Raw genomic sequence first — 20,844 nt, 5'->3', positions numbered from 1 at the left:
TGGCCTATTTTGGCTCTGTATGTCTATGAAAATAAACTTGTTATTTTTTAATTAAGTTCTAACCTTGCCACTGGCATGCATTATTATTTTGTGATTAAACAACAGTAATTAACAGAATCACTTCACCAGTATTTGCCATTGCAGAATATATACCACTTCTACGTCTTTAACACTCAAACTGAAAATGCAGTACATTTGACTTCCAAGTCACGATTAAGTGGGCTAATCAGTTATTTTTTTTCCTTCTAGACACTGAGAGAACAGAGGTGTGGAAATGGAGGGAGAGCAAGTAGTGATGTAGGTAGAAATTTTTAAAGCTTTTTTTTTAAGAAGCATTTTCATTATCCATTTTACAGCTCTGTTCAAGTACAGTTAACTTTAACATCCACAGTTAATATTTTAATCACACTGGTTGTCGAATCTTCCTTCGTTATTACAGACCTATTTATAATGGATTTCAGTTATAGCGGACCAAGGTGTCCATTTGTGGTGGTAGTTGGCGGACAACGCGTGGCGTTGGGCAGTGGAAAGGCGGCGGCGAGCAGAGTCCAAATTGTAACGCTCCTCAAGAGTGTTTTACGTTGGGCACGGCTTTGCCCGCGGTGTTAGATGCAGACGCAGCACATGCCACTGCACCTGTGTGGCCCCAGCAACGTGTGTCTCGGCTGCCTGGTAACGGCACGAGTCTCCGCTTATTCCGCTTCCGCCAGGTTACCAAATGAGCAGACCCCCAGGCATGCTTCCTATTGCCAGAGCAGAGAGAGCGAGCAGCATGACGGCAGCGCAAGGAGAGGGCATGTCCCTGCTACACTGTGTGTAGCTCTGTGGGCTCCACAGCCTTTATATATTCCCCTGGTTTAACCCCCTCAGCCCCGTGCTTCTTCTCACCCGGCTGTGCGTTCAACTAGTTAATATTTACCCCCCCCCCGTTCTTAATTATAGCAGATAATCAACAATATCGGATACCATTCCCCCTGCTCCCCATGGTCCGTTATAACAAGGGTTTACTGTATTTGCAAAGTTACTGCTACCACACATTTGTTTGAATGGGAAACCTGTTATGTTTAATTCCAAATGCACTAGATTTATTTTCGACACCATTTTTGTCTGAGGCTTTTGAAATTATGATTAAATGTCCTTTTGTTTCATGTTTACAAGGTGTCATTGTTAGTACACCGCTTAATGACAAGCATCACCTTAAAGTTTAATTAATATACAGCAAGAGTTGATCAATAATCAGGATCAGTGGTTGTTTGGCTTTTTATACTTGTTAAAGAGGTAATTTCATAGTTTATGCAAAAGACTGGTTAGCTACTTTCATTTTTTAATAATATTGTATTGTTTTAGGCCTCCCTCATTGTTACCGAAGAGCTACATCTGATAACCTTTGAGACAGAAGTTTACCATCAAGGACTTAAAATTGATTTGGAGGTATGTTGCAGCATCTATATAACTTTTTTTTATTTTGGCTTTTGAATTGCATTTCTATTTGTTAATTAGTTTTTGGCTTGCCGAGATCCTAAGTGTATTTGGCATACCTAAGCCGCAATGCACTTGCATGGCAATACCATATTGCCAGTTTTTGTGCGTTGATAGATTGAGCAGGCTACACACAGATAACTTGCATCGGAACTATTTCAGATGCCTGGCACTGCTGTATCAACATCATTTCCACTATTGATGACGGAAAGGCAGTGCAAAAGAACACGTTGAAAATGTTTTGCTTTTTTTTTTTTTTTAGGAGTGCCATGTTGAAGGAACAAATGAGATGATACTTTTTCTTTAAAATGTGCAAACATTTGTGACAATTTTTTTTAACAGAACTCTTCACTGCCAGTTGTGGTAATCTCCAACATCTGCCAGATGCCAAATGCTTGGGCCTCGATCCTATGGTACAACATGTTAACCAATAATCCGAAGGTATGAACCACCTGGTTAAATTTAATGTATCTAATGCAGTGTTGAAGGGAGTAATTGGAGATTAATTAAGTCATAGACTCTTACAGTGTGGGAACAGGCCTTCGGCCCAACTTACCATACCGGCCAACATGTCCCATCCACAATAATCCCACCTACCTTCATTTGGCCCACATCCCTCTAAACCTGTCCTGCCCATGTTACTGTCTAAATGCTTCTTAAACGTTGCGATAGTATCTGCCTCAACTACCTCCTTTGGTAGCTCGTTCCATACACCTATCACCCTTTGCATGAAAATATTATCCCTCAGATTCCTATTAAATATTTCCCCTCTCACTTAAAACCTATGTCCTCTGGTTTTCAATTCCCCTACTCTAGGCAAAAAACTAGTGCATTTACCCAATCGATTTCTCTCACGATTTTGTACAATTTTATATGATCACTCCTCATCCTCCTACGCTCCTAGCCTGCACAGTCTCTGTCTATAGTTCAGGCCCTCGAGTCCTGGCAATATCCTCATGAATCTTCTCTGCATCCTTTCCATCTTGATTAATATAGTATAAATATTTACATTTAGGCCAATTTTCTAGTACTCTAATACACCTTCGGAGCAATCTGGATATGTTCAGTCATTGAGGTAGGTCTTACCTCTGTCTGCAGCACAATGAGTTTAGTTCAAGCGACATTCTAAAGACTTGAACATTAAATGTAGGATGAAATTCTTGGGAAATAATGAAGGTGTTAAATTGACAGCATTATTCTCTTATTTATTTATATTTCTAAACAAAATTAAATTTGACGGTTACGAGTTGAATGTAAAATTTGATTTTAATCGACGTGCAATTACCCTTATGACTTAATCAGCCTCGGCAAGCTGTTGGATACACGTTCAAAGAACATCTGTTAAGAAGATGTGACTGCAGCCAATATTTTGATAACTAGATTAGGGAGACATTTCAAATTCAGAATTAAAACTCTCATCTTCACTAATTTGTCATTTACCAACTTCAACTCCTTCAGTTCTAATGCTTTACTTTCTGAAGTATGTATGGAATCTTTTGCGTTGGTCTAAATTTTTTTTTTGAAGTGTACTTTTGGTTTGTTTTTAAAAAGTTGAAGGCTTTTTCACCTTTTTGTAGGAGAGTAGATTATAGTTTAAATAAAGCAAAGGCAATGATGATAATGCAAATGAATTGACTTTTACAAAAGCACATGAAAGTGTTTTAATTAGATTTTAACATTTAGATTTCAAATTATTCCCAATGATGGATAATTGGTTAATCAACATTTAAAAAGGTAATGGCGATACGGGTTGTAAATCTAACGGCTCCAGCAAAATGTTTTTGTGTTGATAGAAATGACAACTTATCAGAAATATTTAATTGCTAATTAATGACAATCGATTTGTTGTTTTGTAAGATGATATTAATTATAATTTCCTGTCTTGAATCAGAATGTGAACTTTTTCACAAAACCTCCAGTCGCCACATGGGACCAGGTAGCAGAGATTCTCAGCTGGCAGTTTTCTTCCACCACCAAACGAGGACTGGACATGGAGCAGCTGGGAACACTAGCTGAGAAGCTGCTTGGTGAGTAATCAAAACTTGTAATTGAAGTTATACCTTGAATTAGTGCTGCAGAACACTGAATTTATCACATGTATCACTCTTATTTTGACCTTACTGGAATTCGGCTCCTATTGGGAAAAATGTACCGCTGAAGGTCTATGAAATCAAATTCTGTTTGCCTGGTGATAAAGATCCCTTGACACAGTCAAATGCCTACAGAGCTTCCATTGTCCAGAACTCTGTACTTTCTTCATCTCCATTGTGATCGAGGATCATAATGGCATGCATGGCTACAAAATGAAAATCTATATTTTAAAAAAGTGTAATATGAGGAAACATTGCCATTTAAATATTGAAAATCAATTCATCATGAAATAAAAATGAATTGGTTTTGTTGCAAACATGGACTTTCACTGATCCAGAGACTTGAATACCTTTTATCAGTATTGATTCAACTCGGGCAATTGTTTTTACTATCAAATATTCTTCAACTCCAGACATTTCTTGCAGTTTTGTGAAACTATTCTAAATAATGTGTAATCCATTGGGAAATAAAGGCAGTATAAATACAAATGCATCGAGTACTAAAAGATTTGATTGTATTTTAGTTTTATTTTATATTTTATACACTTGATTTCGTAATGTAATAAATGTTTTGTTCACTAGGTCCTGGTCAAAACTACGCTGGGTGCCAAATCACATGGGCAAAATTTTGTAAAGTGAGTTGAATGTTTTTTTCCCAGTTATTTTATGTCCATGCAAAACTTGCCATGATATTTTAAATGAATAGCTATGGAGGAACTTTAAAATGTTTTATTAGCTTGTTTGAAATTAAGTAACGTCTTGCGGCCCTGAAAAATACTTCAGCAGAATCCTTGCAGCAATTTACTTTCTGAAGTCTCCAACAATTTCAGTGTTGTTGGTAACTGCTACTTTCCAAAGCCCAGCTTACGAACACCCAACTTGTGCATACCATGTGAGACCAACAGGATGGACTTTCCAGCTGCAAAGCTGGGTGAGAATGTGCAAAGCATGGATAGAATTTTCCCACTTTGATCCCAGTGAAATTACATTCCAGTTGTTCAACATATCCAGAGACACACAATGAGCAGTGTCCTTTTCAAAAGCATTTTAAACCTTGTCTGCAGTAAAAAAATAAAAAATAAATAAATCAATATTAGCCTGATTTAGGTTTGGGCTAAAATCATTAATATAAGCCCTTTTATTAAGAATGGAAAAACAAGATTTAAAATGTTTCTCCGGATTATCTATTCCTATGGCCCAACTCACTTCTGTGGGCATCTTTTACCATGTCTTTTGTGGTCGCATTTCTAACTTGCGTACTGTTTGGGTTATGAACAGTTCTCGGGGTTGGAACCCTACCATTAGCCAGGAGGGCCTGTAATATCTTATGCGAGATTTAATTGTGTAGAAGATGCTTGTATAAATGTGTGAGCAATCTCTGAATACCTTTTGTTTTTGTTAAACAAATATTAAAAAAGTGGAAATTTTCATTGACCTTCATATTTTTTTTTTTTCACACTTTGAATTAATCAAGGAAAACATGCCAGGGAAAGCATTTTCCTTCTGGGTCTGGCTGGACAACATCATAGATTTGGTGAAGAAATTCATTCTGTCTCTCTGGAATGATGGGTAAGAGTTTGTTCAAACGTGTACTGTTTTTATTTAATATTTAACCCTCCATGTGCTATTTTTATAGCAACATAATTATTGTCCGTAGTTCAGCGGACACCCAATTCACCATGTCTTTGTTTAACTCTGGGGATACTCATCCATGACAGATAACCTAAAAGTATCGGTTGTACTTTTTTTATTGATCTTGTAAATATTATCAATGTGACATTGTGCCCAGTTTTTTACCGACCTTTTAATAAAATCTGGATGCATGATGTGTGTATTTTTTGTTCATTCAGCTATATCATGGGTTTCATCAGTAAAGAAAGGGAGCGAGCCTTGCTGAATGTGAAACCCCCAGGCACGTTCCTTCTTCGTTTTAGCGAGAGCAACAAAGAAGGAGGGATCACGTTTACTTGGGTGGAGAAAGATATCAATGGTATGTATCTGCTTTTGATTAGATAATGCCAAATAATTTTGTGCGGAAAAATCTAGCCAACAGTTTTAGAGACAGCATGGAAACACCCCCTTTGGCCCACCAAGTCCGTGCCAACCAGAGATCACCCATATACGAGTTGGGACGACAGATGGCACAATGGGCTAAGTGTTCGGCTGGCAACCGGAAGGTAGCCGGTTCGAATCCCGCTTGGAGTGCATACTGTCGTTGTGTCCTTGGGCAAGACACTTCACCCACCTTTGCTTGTGTGTGAATGTGTGTGTGTGTGAATGTGTGTGTGTGTGAGTGATTGGTGGTGGTCGGAGGGGCCGTAGGCGCAGATTGGCAGCCACGCTTCCGTCAGTCTGCCCCAGGGCAGCTGTGGCTACAGAAGTAGCTTACCACCACCGAGTGCGACTGAGGAGTGAATGAATAATGCGATGTAAAGCGCCTTGAGTATTAGAAAGGCGCTATATAAATCCCATCCATTATTATTATTATTATCCTACACACTAGGGATATTTTACAGAAGCCAATTAACTAATTGACCTGCACGACTTTGGAATGATAGAGAAAAATAGAGCATCGTAGAAAACACGTGCAGTCACAGGGAGAACGTACAAACTCCATACGGACAGCATCCATTGTCAGGATTGAACCTAGGTCTGACAATACAAGGCAGAAACACTACCGTTGCGCCACTGTGCCTCAATTTAAACTATTAGATTAAAGTGGAAGTTTGAAAATTAGCAACATCCCATTACTGCGAACTGTCTGTCATCACTAGGTTGAGACTTAAAAAAAAAAAAAAAAACTGGATGCTGGTAATCAGAACAGAAAATGATGGAAATATTTAGCAGGTCAGGCAGCATCTGTAGAAAGAGGAACAGTTCACATTTCAGGTTCAGAGTCCTCTGCAAAAAATGTTCTAACAAAGAGTGCCCATTTACAAGAAAATGAAATCACAGGACGGTTTGACACAGAATAATTCTCTCAAACAGCTGATATCGGAAGTTACGGTGAAGCTGTCGGTATTAAACTCAACTGAGTATTGTCACAAAGCAAAGGAAGATTTAGATGAATGGGATTCAAAGTAACATTAGCAAATTTGCAGATGACACAAAGCTGGGTGGCAGCGTGAACTGTGAGGAGGATGCTATGAGAATGCAGGGTGACTTGGACAGGTTGGGTGAGTGGGCAGATGCATGGCAGATAAAGTTTAATGTGGATGAATGTGAGGTTATCCACTTTGGTAGCAAAAACAGGAAGGCAGATTACTATCTAAATGGTGTCAAGTTGGGAAAAGGGGAAGTACAACGGGATCTGGGGATCCTTGTTCATCAGTCAATGAAAGTCAGCATGCAGATACAGCAGGTAGTGAAGAAAGCGAATGGCATGTTGGCCTTCATAACAAGAGGAGTTGAGTATAGGAGCAAAGAGGTCCTTCTGCAGTTGTGTAGGGTCCTAGTGAGACCACACCTGGAGTATTTTGTGCAGTTTTGGTCCCCTAATTTGAGGACAGACATTTTTGCTATTGAGCAACGTAGGTTTACAAGGTTAATTACCGGGATGGCAGGACTGTCATATGCTGAGAGAATGGAGCGGCTGAGCTTGTATACTCTGGAGTTTAGAAGGATGAGAGGAGATTTTATTGAAACATTTAAGATTATTAAGGGTTTGGACACGCTAGAGGCAGGAAACATGTTCCCGATGTTGGGGGTGTCCAGAACCAGGGGCCACAGTTTAAGAATAAGGGGTAAGCCATTTAGAACGGTTGTCAAATATTTGTGAGATCTTGATGAGCTGGGCAAGTGAGCTGGGAAATTGAAAATGTTAGATTTAGAGGAGTGCGAGGTGTTGCATTTTGGAAAGTCTTTGCTGGGGTAGGACTTTCACAGTGAACGGAAGAGCCCTGCAGAGTGTTGTAGAACAGAGGGACCCAGGACCACAAGTACTCTACATAGTTCCTTAAAAGTGAATTTATAGGTGGACAAATGGAACCAGCTGCCAGAGGAACTAGTTGAAGCAGGTACTATAACAACTTTTAAAAGTCATTTGGTCAGGAGCATGGATTGAAAAGGATTCGAGGGATATTGCCCAAACACGGTAAAATGGCACTAGCCTAAATGGACATCTTGGTCGCTATGGACTAATTGGGTCCTTCACCCTGTTTCCGTGCTATTTAACACTGTCACTCTTCTAGTTTTGCACTTTTTCTCTCCGTGAAAAGAAAATGTGCAATTTTTTATTAAGCTGGTTGTTGCATCACTCTTAATTTCCAAATACCTCCACGTGTCTGCTAAATGTTACACACAAAAATATGTTACGACGTGGCTGGGCATGTTCTGATGACTGAGTGAATCAGAATGTACAGTTGTTCCAGCCAACATTATGCATACTGGTCAGAAGTCTGAACGTTTTTGGAGCTGCAGAGGTTTCTGGAGCTGCCATTTTAATTGGGGAAGTGATGTATAGAGCTGATGTTCAGATTAAAATTGAAGTGGAGAATCTTAACAAACTTTTTTGGGAGGGAGTATTAATTAAGCCTTAAATATTTTCGAACACATAGGTCCGGATCTATTCTGTTTTAGTCAGAGCTGAGATGCACTGAAGCTAATATTTTGGAGTTAAAAACGGCAAGCTATTCTCTGCATAATGTTTAGATGCAGCAAGTAGTGGGTATGCTGGAATTAATAGAGAACAATCCATCAATTTAACTTCGCTATTTTTGGTTTATAAATTGTAACATTTTTGTTCAACCTTTTTCATGTGGCTACAGGTTTGATCAAAGTGGTTTAGTCGACTTGAACTGGTTTGTTGCAGTACTTTTGGCAGATTGCAACCAGTCTAGGATGTCAGTGTGAGTTCGGTCAGATTGAAGGGAAGCTGTTTCTGTCTGTTGGGAAACTGTTCCCAGTGCATCTTGTACGACAGCAAATCAATTGTCACTACCTTTAGCATTCCTATGTGGAAAAAAAAAATAGTTTCAACAAATTATGAATTGATACTTCCTGGCTCTTTACTTCACCCAACTACTCCTCCCGCATACATCCCGAGGCACCAGGATAGTTGATGTAACATGCATGTATTTCAAACTGGTTTCACCAGAAATGCTGTGCTAAACTGGCAGCTGCTCTAGAAGGTGTCTTTAATACTTGGTCTTTAATACTTTAATATTTTATTTTTGTAAATTTTATAAATCAATAATAATATAATACTTCAATACTTGGTCTTTAATAATTGCTGGCACTAGCTCTGAGTGTATAAAGCACAACTATCCTATTTCCAAGATCTGGCGAGTTAGGTAAAATATTTCCAAACCACAACATTTGAGAACTTTGTGTGAGGTGTAAGTTAATGATATTGAAGAAAATATTCTGGCATGATAAACCCTTTCATACAGTGCCCCCCCCCCCCCCCAATGTTTGGCACAGACCCATCATTTATTTATTTACCTCTATTTCACAATTTGAGATTTGTAATAGAAAAAATCACATGTGGTTAAACTGGTGGTCAGATTTTAGAAAAGGCCATTTTTATACATTTTGGTTTCACCATGTAGAAATTCCAGCTGTGTTTATACATAGCCTCCCCATTTCAGGGCACCATAATGTATGGGACACATGGCTTCACAGGTGTTTGCAATTGATCAGGTGTGTTTGATTGCCTCATTAATATAGGTATAAGGGAGCTCTCAGCACCTAGTCTTTCCTCCAGTCTTTCCATTACCTTTGGAAACTTTTATTGCTGTTTATCAATATGAGGACCAAAGTTGTGCCAATGACAGTCAACAAAGCCATTATGAGACTGAGAAACAAGAATAAAACTGTTGGAGACATCAGCCTTAGGCTTACCAAAATCAACTGTTCGGAACATCATTAAGAAGAAAGAGAGCACTGGCGAGCTTACTAATTGTAAAGGGACTGGCAGGCGAAGGAAGTCCTCCACAGATGACAGAAGAATTCTCTCTAAAATAAAGAAAAGTCCCCAAACACCTGTCCGACAGATCAGAAACACTCTTCAGGAGTCGGGTGTGGATTTGTCAATGACCACTGTCCGCAGAAGATTTCATGAACAGAAATACAGAGGCTACACTGCAAAATGCAAACCTCTGGTTAGTCGCAAAAATAGGATGGCCAGGTTACAGTTTGCCAAAAAGTACTTAAAAGAGCAAACACAGTTATGGATAAAGGTCTTGTGGACAGATGAGATGAAGATTAACTTATATCAGAGTGATGGCAAGAGCAAAGTATGTAGAGAAGGAACTGCCCAAAATCCAAAGCATACCACCCATCTGTGAAACACGGTGGTGGTGGTGTTAAGGCCTGGGCATGTACGGCTGCTGAAGGAACTGGCTCACTTATCTTCATTGATGATACAACTGCTGATGGTAGTAGCATAATGAATTCTGAAGTGCATAGACACATCCTATCTGCTCAAGTTCAAACAAATGCCTCAAAACTCATTGGCCAGCGGTTCATTCTACAGCAAGACAATGATCCCAAACATACTGCTAAAGCAACAAAGGAGTTTTTCAAAGCTAAAAAATGGTCAATTCTTGAGTGGCCTAGTCAATCACCCAATCTGAACCCAATTGAGCATGCCTTTCATATGCTGAAGAGAAAACTGAAGGGGACTTGCCCCCCAAACGAGCATAAGCTAAAGATGGCTGCAATACAGATCTGGCAGAGCATCACCAGAGAAGACACCCAGCAACTGGTGATGTCCATGAATCGCAGACTTCAAACATGCATTGCATGCAAAGGATATGCAACAAAATACTAAACATGACTAATTTCATTTACATGACATTGCTGTGTCCCAAATTTTATGGTGCCCTGAAATGGGGGACTATGTATAAGCACTGCTGTAATTTCTACATGGTGAAACCAAAATGTTTAAAAATGGCCTTTATTAAAATCTGACAAAGTGCACTGTAACCACATGTGATTTTTTTTTTTTCTATTACAAATCTCAAATTGTGGAGTACAGAGGCAAATAAATCAATGATGGGTCTTTGTCCCAAACATTATGGAGGGCACTGAATATATTTTTTTTCTCCCTTTATCAGGTAAAACCCAAATCCAGTCTGTGGAGCCATACACCAAACAGCAACTAACCAACATGTCCTTTGCTGACATCATCATAAGCTACAAGATCATGGACGCCACCAATATTCTTGTGTCGCCTCTAGTGTATTTGTATCCTGACATTCCAAAGGAAGAGGCGTTTGGAAAATATTGCTGCAGTGAACCACCGGAAGCTATTGATCCCAATGATCCAGGTGAATTTTTAAAGACTAGATACTTTTCATTTGCAACTGTAGGTTCAGAATTTTGGTGAAAAGGAGCTAACATTGTGGAGCTTGATCGAAGGTCCAAACTACAAAGAATTATCTTTATGCCAACTCCAAAAATAACAAGAAGTCAAATAAATTATAACCACAACTTTCTTAAGCTGCAGCACATCAGTTGCTTGAAATTGCATGTGTACCACTTATTTCAGCACAGAAAGTTACTTAAACCAGATGTTCTGGATCAGTCGATTTCAGAGAGTTTCCCTTCAGTTAGCTTAGCAACATTCACGGATGATTTTTCCGCGCTGATGTGGCATTGAATTGACTGCCAGGCATGGCCACATTCCTTCCACTGTTGATAATAAATGGCCGTCCTGCCGTTTGTATTTGAGGTTTTAGTTTAGTTTATAGATACAGCGTGGAAACAGGCCCTTCGGCCCACTGAGTCCGCACCGACCAACGGACCCCGCACATTAACACTACCCTACACACACTAGAAACTGTTTTACATTTACGCCAAGCCAATTAACCAACCCATACGTTTTTGACGTGTGGGAGGTAACCGAAGATCCCAGAGAAGACCTACGCAGTTTACGGGAAGAATGCATAAACTCCGTACAGACAAGCACCCGTAGTCAGGATCCAACACAAATCTCTGGCGCTGTCAGACAGTAGCTGTGCCACCGTGCCGCATTATCAACAACTGGAAAGCTTAAGAATTTATCAAGTAGACAAATGTCACAGCAAAAGACTGGTCTTTTTATTCTAATCACCCTATTGTAATTTCCTTTTAGCTTCTCTGCTAGTTCTATATAGTTTTCCTGTGTTAATAATATGAGCAACTCCACCTTGTTTAATTTTACTGAACAAATTTTATTTTGCTTAATATTGCAGAAACATTTGCATATCTGAAGAGAAAATTCATTTGTGTGACACCGTAAGTAATACTGGAATCCTCATTTTGTCCAGGTAGTTTTAGATTTTGTAATTAAATTCTGTTGCCGATAAACTTTATGGCAACAGAATTTATGTTCGTTGAAATGGTTTGCAAGTTGCGTCATTGGTAAACTTTAATTTAAATTTCACACGCATTGAAAATTGTCTGATTTGAAAATGTACTTTGCGAATCTGATTTGCACAGAACTAATTCTGGTAACACAAGTGACCTGTTCCCAATGTCTCCTCGAACCCTGGACTCGTTAATGCACTGCGGGAACAACAGTGATGGAAATGAACAAGGAGCAGCAGGTGGCCTTGGTAAGTGTATTGTCCACCTAGAGTGAAACTCAAATCAAAGACATTTCTTCCAAATTTACTGTTTTAATCTCTCCTGTTTGGCTTTGCAGAATCCATCACCCTGGACATGGAGTATGGCACGGATTATGCTTCTTCCCCGATGTAGATTTTGCGCGCCATTAGCCAATGTGGGAATCTGTCTCAGTTATAACTTCAATATGATAAACCACTAATTGCAATGGTTTACAAGCAATTTGTTTATATCTGTTGTCTTTTGAGAATTAACACCTTAAGTTACTTCTCTGTTGCATATAATGCTTCTACTGCATTGTATTATGTTAATTTCTGGCTGCTTGTTTTAAATTTAACCCAACGAAAGGCTTTTGTATTGCACCAGTTGGACCATGTGCAACTTGGATTTTATCATTCCGTTGCAGATGATACTAAATATACTTTTGTGTTGCACAGCTCTGGTGCATTGGGACAATGTGCTGCCTTTCCATGGTCCTTTTTCATCTGGATTTAGTAGTTAACCATTTCAAGTGCAGTCACAGCTCTGGGATTTGAAGTGATTCTTCACGAGTATATCTCTTGGTTTGAGTTCTGAACTGTGTCTTGGCTGCAGTACACCTTGAGTGGGAGATGAAATTCAGTTATGCAGAAACAAGATACTGGTGTGTGATCAGTGTATTTTTATTAATTCCAGGTATATGATGACCTGGGAAAACTAGTGTTAGTTATTGCTAAGAAGGTGGTAGTGGATTTCCTCTAAACTATTGCCGAGGTTTTATGCAGCTGAGTAGCTTACTAACTATTTCAGAAAATGGTAATATTAACCCAAAATGGCAGTAGGTGTCTCTCAAAAGATATCAGTACGCCATCAGATTTATACAAATAGACCAAAGAAAATTGTTCGTTAGTTCAAAATTTTAATTTTCAATGGTTACCCTTTTGCAAACTAGCATAATGGGACTTGAGTTTGCATGCATTGGATTATCAGTCCATGTCTCGATTACTTGTACTGAGTAGTGTTCTGACCGCCTGAAAGAGAGACCAAAGGGAAATGGAATAGGTCTCTCTGCTGATGAGCTCTGGTTCTCAGAAGAGAATCATATTGTCAGTGGCCATGGCACGGCTCGTTCAATGTATAATTACAGCAGTCCGCTTGCAAATTATTGATGAATGGATATGTGCAATGGTAAATTTAGCAGCAAAGCGAGGTTAGTGAGACTGATTAAGTAAGTGAAAAGCTCTTCTCGAAAATTGTTTTTATATTAAAAGCATTTTTTAAACACGTCTTCAGACCGGAAGTTGAAGCTTCCTCCATGTGGTATGGCTGCCACTGAGGAAAGGAGAATCCACGATTACCAAAATTGGGAAAAGTTTGAAAATATAAATTGCATCTTACTGCAGTGGATCCTCATTAATTTTTGAACTTTGAAGCATATTGTTTTCATGGGTGAAATGAATGATGCTTTAAATAAGCCTGGGCCAGAGATCAATTCAAATGTTTTATTTGCATTTAACTGAGGATTTAAGGTGCGAGACTGTTCTGTATTTCAGTAAAGCTGTCTTTATTGGTGACAAAGGCATATGTGGGAATGCATTTTAAAGAATTTTTAATGTTACTCAAATGCTTGAGGCTTCTTGAATTGTTGAATATGCAGGTAAAATGTGACGCCAACATTCTTCAAATCTGGCATAGGACGACAGAACCATTTCAGCTCCCGTTATCCAGACTGGTGGAGAGAGGCCCGATTCGAACTGCCATTTGGCTTAAAATTTAGAAATATTGTCTGCTAGCGCATTATATTTCTTATTCTTCCCCTTTCAAAGCCCTTGGAAGATCAGACTATAGTACTGAGACTATCAGTGAGCACAATGCTGCCACATAGGGAATGTTGAGTGCATCATCACTGTCTCCACCAACTTGGCTCACACATCCAGAATGAGGTCTCACAGAAGCAGTATTTTGTGATGTTTTTAGAGATTTTCCCCAAAGAGGGTTGGCACGGTGGCGCAGCGGTAGAATTGCTGCCTTACAGCGACAGAGTTACCGAGTTTGATCCTGACTACGGGTGCTTGTCAGTATGGAGTTTATACGTTCTCCCCGTGACCTGTGTGGGTTTTCTCCAGGAACTCTTGTTTCCTTCCAGTCTCCAAAGACGTACAGGTTTGTAGGTTAATCGACTTGCTATAATTGTAAATTGTCCCTAGTGTATGTAGAATATCATTTGTGTGCGGGATCGCTGGTCGGTGTGGACTTGGTGGGCCGAAGGTCCTGTTTCTGCGATGTATCTCCAAATTAAACTAAACTAAGCCTTGGGGAGGAGGTGCAGAATTACCAGTTTAAAGCTGTTTTTTGGACAGAAAAATATTCCCATTCATCATGGGTGTTGGAAAAGAAAATTCTATCGGAGAACTTCAAAGATGTCCAAATGGAACAACATCTCCATTGTTGATTTATTTATCATCTAACACAGTTCTATGTTGCTTAAAGGTTTCCATCAAATGTAGCTGCTTTTCAGAAATAGGGAAGCCATTGTATCTTGAATTGAGAGAAAATGTGCAACATAACGAATTCTAAAACAAGTTCAGCATCGCTGTTAAACTAAAGCAATCTACTACAGTACATCCAATTGAAATGCTCAAAACGAATTAAATTCACATCTGAAATGTATGATTTGATCACAAATGTAAATGAAAAGTGTATAAATAGGCAGCATTCATATGGTGTAAATTTTATTGCTGTACTACTGAAAATGTCTCTTTACCCTTTTACTGATTAAAAGGCTAAGCTTTAACTGTCCAGTTGTGTTGGTTTTGCAAGTTGGTGTTCAAACTGTTTTGTATTGTCTGCAATGGTTCAACTAACTCAAAATGTTTCATCAACATCATTCTCAAACAGTGAAAGGGAAGCATGTAAATACTCAACAGCCTTCATGCCTTTATGCCTTCATAAAATGTGATTGATTGATACGTTATTGTCACACGGACTTGGTACCGCAAAATTGTTTGTTTTGCATACAATACACAAGTATGCAAAGAGCCGCCTCGTGCAAGGCGCAGACAAAGTTACAGAAGTATTCAATATAGTCCCAAGAGTCCCTCTTTGTTCTCAGCAGCCAGTCCTCGACCAACCGCCAGAGATAGACTATTGACTGACGCCTATCATAAACCTATTTACAACTATCTAGACGACACTTCTTCCCACGCTGCTTCCTGCAAAGACTATCCCCTACTCCCAATTCCTCCTACGCCGCATCTGCGCCCAAGATGAGGTGTTCCATACCAGGATGTCCTCGTTCTTTAGGGAACAGGGGTTTCTCCTCATCCATCATAAATGAGGCTCTCACACGTGTCTCCTTGGTACCTCGCAGCTCTGCTCTTGTTTCCCCCACCCCCTAGTTGCAACAGGGACAGAGTCATTCTTGTCCTTGCCTTTCACCCCATCAGCCGTAGCATACAACACATAATCCTCCAACATTTTTGCCATCTCCAATGAGATCCCACCACTAGTTGCATCTTCCCATTTCTGCTTTCCGCAGAGACCGTTCCTTCCGCAACTCCCTGGTTAACACATCCCTTCCCACCCCTTCCCCAGGTACCTTCCCCTGCAACCACAGGAGATGCAACACCTGTCCCTGTACCTCCTCCCTCGACTGTCCAGGGACCCCAACGGTCCTTTCAGGTTAGGCAGAGATTCACTTGCACCTCCTCCAAAAACATCTACTGTATCCGTTGTTCAAGGTGTGAACTCTTGTACATCGGCGAGACCAAACCTAGACTGGGTGATCGTTTCGCTGAACACATTCACTCTGTATGCCTGGACCTACCTGATCTCCTGGTTAACAAACATTTTAATTCCCCTTCCCATTCCCACACTGACCTTTCTATCCTAGGCATTGTCAGAGTGATGCCAAACATATATTGGAGGAACAGCATCTCATATATCGCTTGGGCAGCTTGCAACCCAGTAGAATAAATTTGATTTCTCTAACTTCAAGTAACCCTTGCATTCCCCCCTCTCTTCATCCCACTTTCACCCAAGTCATACCAGCTTCAAACTCTCATTGAGACAATGAATATAGTCTCATTGTCTATACTTGTTTTCACCTAGGTCACAGCTAACAATGGCCCGTTTCCTTCATCATTGTTACTTTTTTACTTATTTATTTGTTCTAAACTTTCTACATCACTGTTTTTATCTCTCGTTTCCATTTCCCCTGACTCAGTCTGAAGAAGGGTCTTGGCCCAAATCGTCACCTATCCCTTTTCTCCAGAGATGCTGTCTGACCCGCTATTACACCAGCTTTGTGTGTCTATCTTCTTGCAAATCTAATGTTCTCTGCATTTGGATTTTTCTGCCTGGTGGAATTTATTGGTCTGAAAGTGACTAACACTCTCCAAAGGGAATTTGTTGGCAGTGTTTCTGTAACCTGGCACAAGTCCACTATCTAAATATGTGAAAGATTCAAGTGTTACTGCTTTGTGTAGCTGATGTTATTGCCTTAAAAGGTAATGTATATTTAATTTAAGCCCTATATATATATATATATATATATATATATATATTAACAAAACAAAATATGCCAATGTTTGACTCGTGAGACATTAAGAATGGAAAATTGTCAAGGAAGCTCACCACATTCCTTTATGTCCAAATTCCCAGTTCCTAAACAAGCCCAGAAATTTCAATATGAACATTTATTCATTATTTGAGGAAAGTCTGAGGCAGATGTATTGCCTTATAATATAATAAAGATTGTTCTAAATTGAAAGATCAGTATAAGATTGGTGAATGTTTAGTGTCTACATACACTCACTTTTTTGGAAATATTGAGCTACTCTCGGCCACAATAATAAAATGCTACAAAAGGCCTCGGCAACCTTGAGTTAGGGTAGAATAAAATTGTCACTACCCTTTTATTTAGTCGCATTTCAGTGACCCCACAAAAATTGTACCCGAGTAGATGGCTGGTGATGCAAACTTACATTGAAAAATTAACCATTTAGGCAAAATACTGGAGGTGACAATGAACCATATGTAGTATGTATATACTTGCCTGTTCCACAATAAATAGAACCCACAGTAGGTGACTGGATCCATGCAGAACGAGAAATATAGCGGAAATTTCTTTGCTGAAGTTACGTGATTGGTTAATTTTAGTTATTCTACAGATAATTTTCAGTTCACTTTTTATTTCTAATGAAAGTGGACTGCTCACCTATTATCAAGTTTTGAGCAGCAGAAAGTCACAATTATACAAGACGGGCATGGAAGAATGAATATAATTCTATTTTATAAAGTGATTCATAAAATTGGTGAATTATTGAAGTTTGGTGAAATTCATTAGTGATAAATTGTTAGATGTTGACGATCCATATTTTTGAGAAAAGGGGACAGCTAAAAATGGAAGAAATCTTGGTTGTGGCATGCACCAAAGTTCCCCTGATGATGTCTGTGGTTGTGCTCTCAGGACTGCCTCTAGATGGGTAAGAAAACTACATTGTGTACTAAGACAACTGTCCCTCGTCACAATCACTGACCATTGAGGACAATGGCAAGTGATGCAGTCAAGTTTTACAGAAGAGCTCACTTTCATAGGGGTTATATACATCTTAGCTTCTGAATTCACAATGCAGGATAAATCACGAGGCAATATAGTGCCAACCCATTTCTTTTGCTTAAATCTAATATTTAAACAGGATGTATATGTAACAGGTCAAGCTAACTGTACTTATAATCCCTGCCTTTGAAGGTGAGTCTTTTAGTTTTTGGAGATACAGCATAGAAACAAGACCTTTGATAACTGAATTACCTGCAACTTTAGGTAAATTCTACAAAATGACCCTCCCTCCCTTTAATCGCTCATAATCCCCCACCTCTTCTTCCCGCCCCTGAGCCCCAGCTGACTTTGCACATTTTTCTCCCCTTCCACCTACATTCCACCCCTGACCTTTCCAATTTGGACCTCATCAATCCTCTAGCTTCACAATTTGCATTCTTTAATCCTTTTGTCTCACATCTTGTATGTGTTCATCTCTGGCCTTTGTCCAAACATCTGCCTATCAGCACCCCCCCCCCCCCCCCCCCCTCCCCTTTGTTCACCTATGACCTGCCAAGGTTTGTCCTGCACCTTCACTCTTCTAGCTTTCTATCCTCCACACCCCTGCACGCAGTCTGAAGAAGGGTCCCGACCTGAAACGTCACCCCTCCATGTTCTCCAGGGATGCTGCCTGACCCGCTGAGTTATTCCAGCAATTCATGTCTTTCCATTCTATTCACTGTTGTGAAACAACATTGAATCAATGGAATATAATCTCAAAAGTTCCACCTAAAGGAAAATAAATGATCTTTGTTCCTTCTGTTTCGTCCTACTGCCATTATATGTCAGAAAGCCAACCACAGCCGCTGCTTCCTGTTATTTTCCTGAGATTGTTGATGGGTTTTTCCCAAACATTTTAAAACGTCGTTAGTGTCTCAACTGGCTGATACCTGCAGTTCCTCAGTGTGGATTTGAATTACAAGAAACACTCCCTGGGTGCAAAGCTTTGCATGAACGTTAGCAGGTCTCCTGTTATGTCTGGCCTTGATTCCTTGCACACAGCCTCCAGTTTTAAAGAATGCCTCATTTGAAGCAGGTGTCGTGGATGTGACAAACTTAAAGAAGCATCTCAGTCGTCCCAGCGCAGACTGCTACATTCCTGTGGCACTGAGGAGGTGACAAGGAGTTAACATAGAAAATAGGTGCGGGGAGTAGGCCATTCGGTTCTTCAAGCCAGCACCGTCTTTCAATTTGATCATGGCTGATCATCCTAAATCAGCACCCCCCTAAATCAGCTCCAAAAGACCAAAAACTCCCCTCACCTGCCAATTCACATGGACATCTTCAACCCACCCACTGCTCGACTTCCATCTAGACGACCAATTTGGAAGAACCCACCACCAGCTGATTTCACCATCCAATCAGCTTGGAAAAAGGAATGGGAGTCCAAGGACGTCCCAAATAAACATCTGGTGTCAGACCCCACCCTACCGGTCCCTGGCACCAATCTCCCAAGGAAGCAGTGGACGACGCTGAATAGATTCAGGACTGGACATGGCCCCTGCTTGGCCAGCCTTCACAAATGGGGCAGCAGCCCAACCCCACGGTGTGCTTGTGGAGAGCAGCAAACAATGCAACACATCATTGAAGCATGCCCTCAACAAAGATTCAAAGGAGGACTTGTCACCCATCATACAGCAGATCAAGAGGCAACTGCTTGGCTAAAGGACTTTGCATTCGCTAAATAAATAAATAAGTACCCCCCCCCCCCCCCCCGTTCCTGCTTTCTTCCCATATCCCTTGATTCTGTTAGCCCTAAGAGCTATATCTCTCTTGAAAACATCCAGTGAATTGGCTCTGGACTGCCCCAACATGGGGAACATTTTTCCTGCATCTAGCCTGTCCAATCCCTTAAATTCCATTGGATTGGGGCATGGACCCTTCTCCCCTTCCCTGTGTGCAGTTACGGGAATTCCTCCAGATTTGAGATCCAGTCTAAAAGTGAATGCCTGAACAGGCACAGCAATGGCTGCATGCAAGATTTCATCACTCAGATTTCAATCTTTAATTCTCAAGAGTATTCCTATTGTTTTATTCCAGAAGTGAGGACTAGTGGCTTGTAATTCAACCACAGCCTGTTTGCTGCCCTGGTTTTCAGCACAATTCAACTAGCCAAGGCCAGGATTTATTGTTCACCCCATATTTGGTATTGGTTTATTGTCACATGTACTCATACAGTCAAAAACGTTGTTTTGCCAGCTGTGCAATCAAATATACCATATAGGAGGTACATTCAAGCCATACATGAGCACAGCACATAAAGGAGTGAGTAGCTCGGTAAACAATTTTCCTTTTTCTGTTCCTTGTCCATCCAGTATGAATGGACACGACAATATTACTGCTAATTGACCCAACTTCACCTATAACACAGTACACATCCTGCTGACTCCAGGACTATGGAGATGGTTGAGCATATAGAGACATAGAGTGATACAGCATGGAACTGGCCCTTCAGCCCAACCCCCGCATGCTGATCAAGATACCCATCTGTGCAAGTCCCATTCACCCACATTAGGCCCATATCTCTCTGAACCTTTTCTATCCATGAACCTTTCCAAATGTCTTTCCAATGTGTTCACTTATACATGACGAGGGTACACTTGATCCCAACGACCTATGTCTGATGTATGCCTCTTTGTCTTAGACTGCATCCTAAACATGTCTTACCAAGCAGGGTTCCCTAAATTTGCCAGCCTTGCCCTTCACCCTACCAGCAACTTGCTGTTCCTAAATAGTTGCTTTCACACTTTTAAAAGCCTCCACTTGCCAGAGGTCCCTTTACCTACAAACAGCCTCGCCCAGTCACTCTGAAAGTCTGGCCCTATTGCCTCCAAAATTTGGCTTTGTCCTAATTTAGGACCTTGACTCGTGGACCTGTTCTACCTTTCCCCGTACTAATATATCACCCATTCTCCCTCTCGGCAAATGAGTGTCTTGGCGTAAAGAGATAATAGAGTGGGGGAATATTCTTCAACAAGAAGCTAATGCTGGCCAGCGTTACATTTAGAAAGAACAAAGTAGTTAATCATCAGCAATGTTGCACAAAGTAACCTCCAGCATGTTTCAATAAACATTTCCAGGATAAGCTCTATATCAAATAATGATGATGTAAAGGTGCCGCTGGGTCAGAATCTGGCAATGATAAGC

The 20,844-nt window shown here is 40.3% G+C and overlaps 1 protein-coding gene across 2 annotated transcripts in view; it reads left to right on the top strand.

Moving 5' to 3' along the window:
* The window catches only part of stat3 (signal transducer and activator of transcription 3), a 42,985-nt gene extending 28,088 nt beyond the window's left edge, over positions 1–14,897 (top strand). For both annotated transcript variants that reach the window (XM_033035219.1, XM_033035218.1), the window contains exons 15-25: positions 250–297; positions 1,348–1,431; positions 1,822–1,920; positions 3,371–3,506; positions 4,152–4,204; positions 5,044–5,138; positions 5,420–5,559; positions 10,628–10,840; positions 11,747–11,789; positions 11,994–12,109; positions 12,199–14,897. In XM_033035219.1, the coding sequence (XP_032891110.1) occupies positions 250–297; positions 1,348–1,431; positions 1,822–1,920; positions 3,371–3,506; positions 4,152–4,204; positions 5,044–5,138; positions 5,420–5,559; positions 10,628–10,840; positions 11,747–11,789; positions 11,994–12,109; positions 12,199–12,254 (1,083 nt within the window). In that variant the 3' untranslated portion in view covers positions 12,255–14,897. The remainder of the gene's footprint in view (positions 1–249; positions 298–1,347; positions 1,432–1,821; positions 1,921–3,370; positions 3,507–4,151; positions 4,205–5,043; positions 5,139–5,419; positions 5,560–10,627; positions 10,841–11,746; positions 11,790–11,993; positions 12,110–12,198) is intronic.
* Positions 14,898–20,844: the final 5,947 nt, after the last annotated feature.

The sequence above is a fragment of the Amblyraja radiata genome, chromosome 16 (genome assembly GCF_010909765.2).
Source record: "Amblyraja radiata isolate CabotCenter1 chromosome 16, sAmbRad1.1.pri, whole genome shotgun sequence".
Taxonomy (NCBI): Eukaryota; Metazoa; Chordata; class Chondrichthyes; order Rajiformes; family Rajidae; genus Amblyraja; species Amblyraja radiata.
This window is presented reverse-complemented; position numbering and strand designations above follow the sequence as displayed.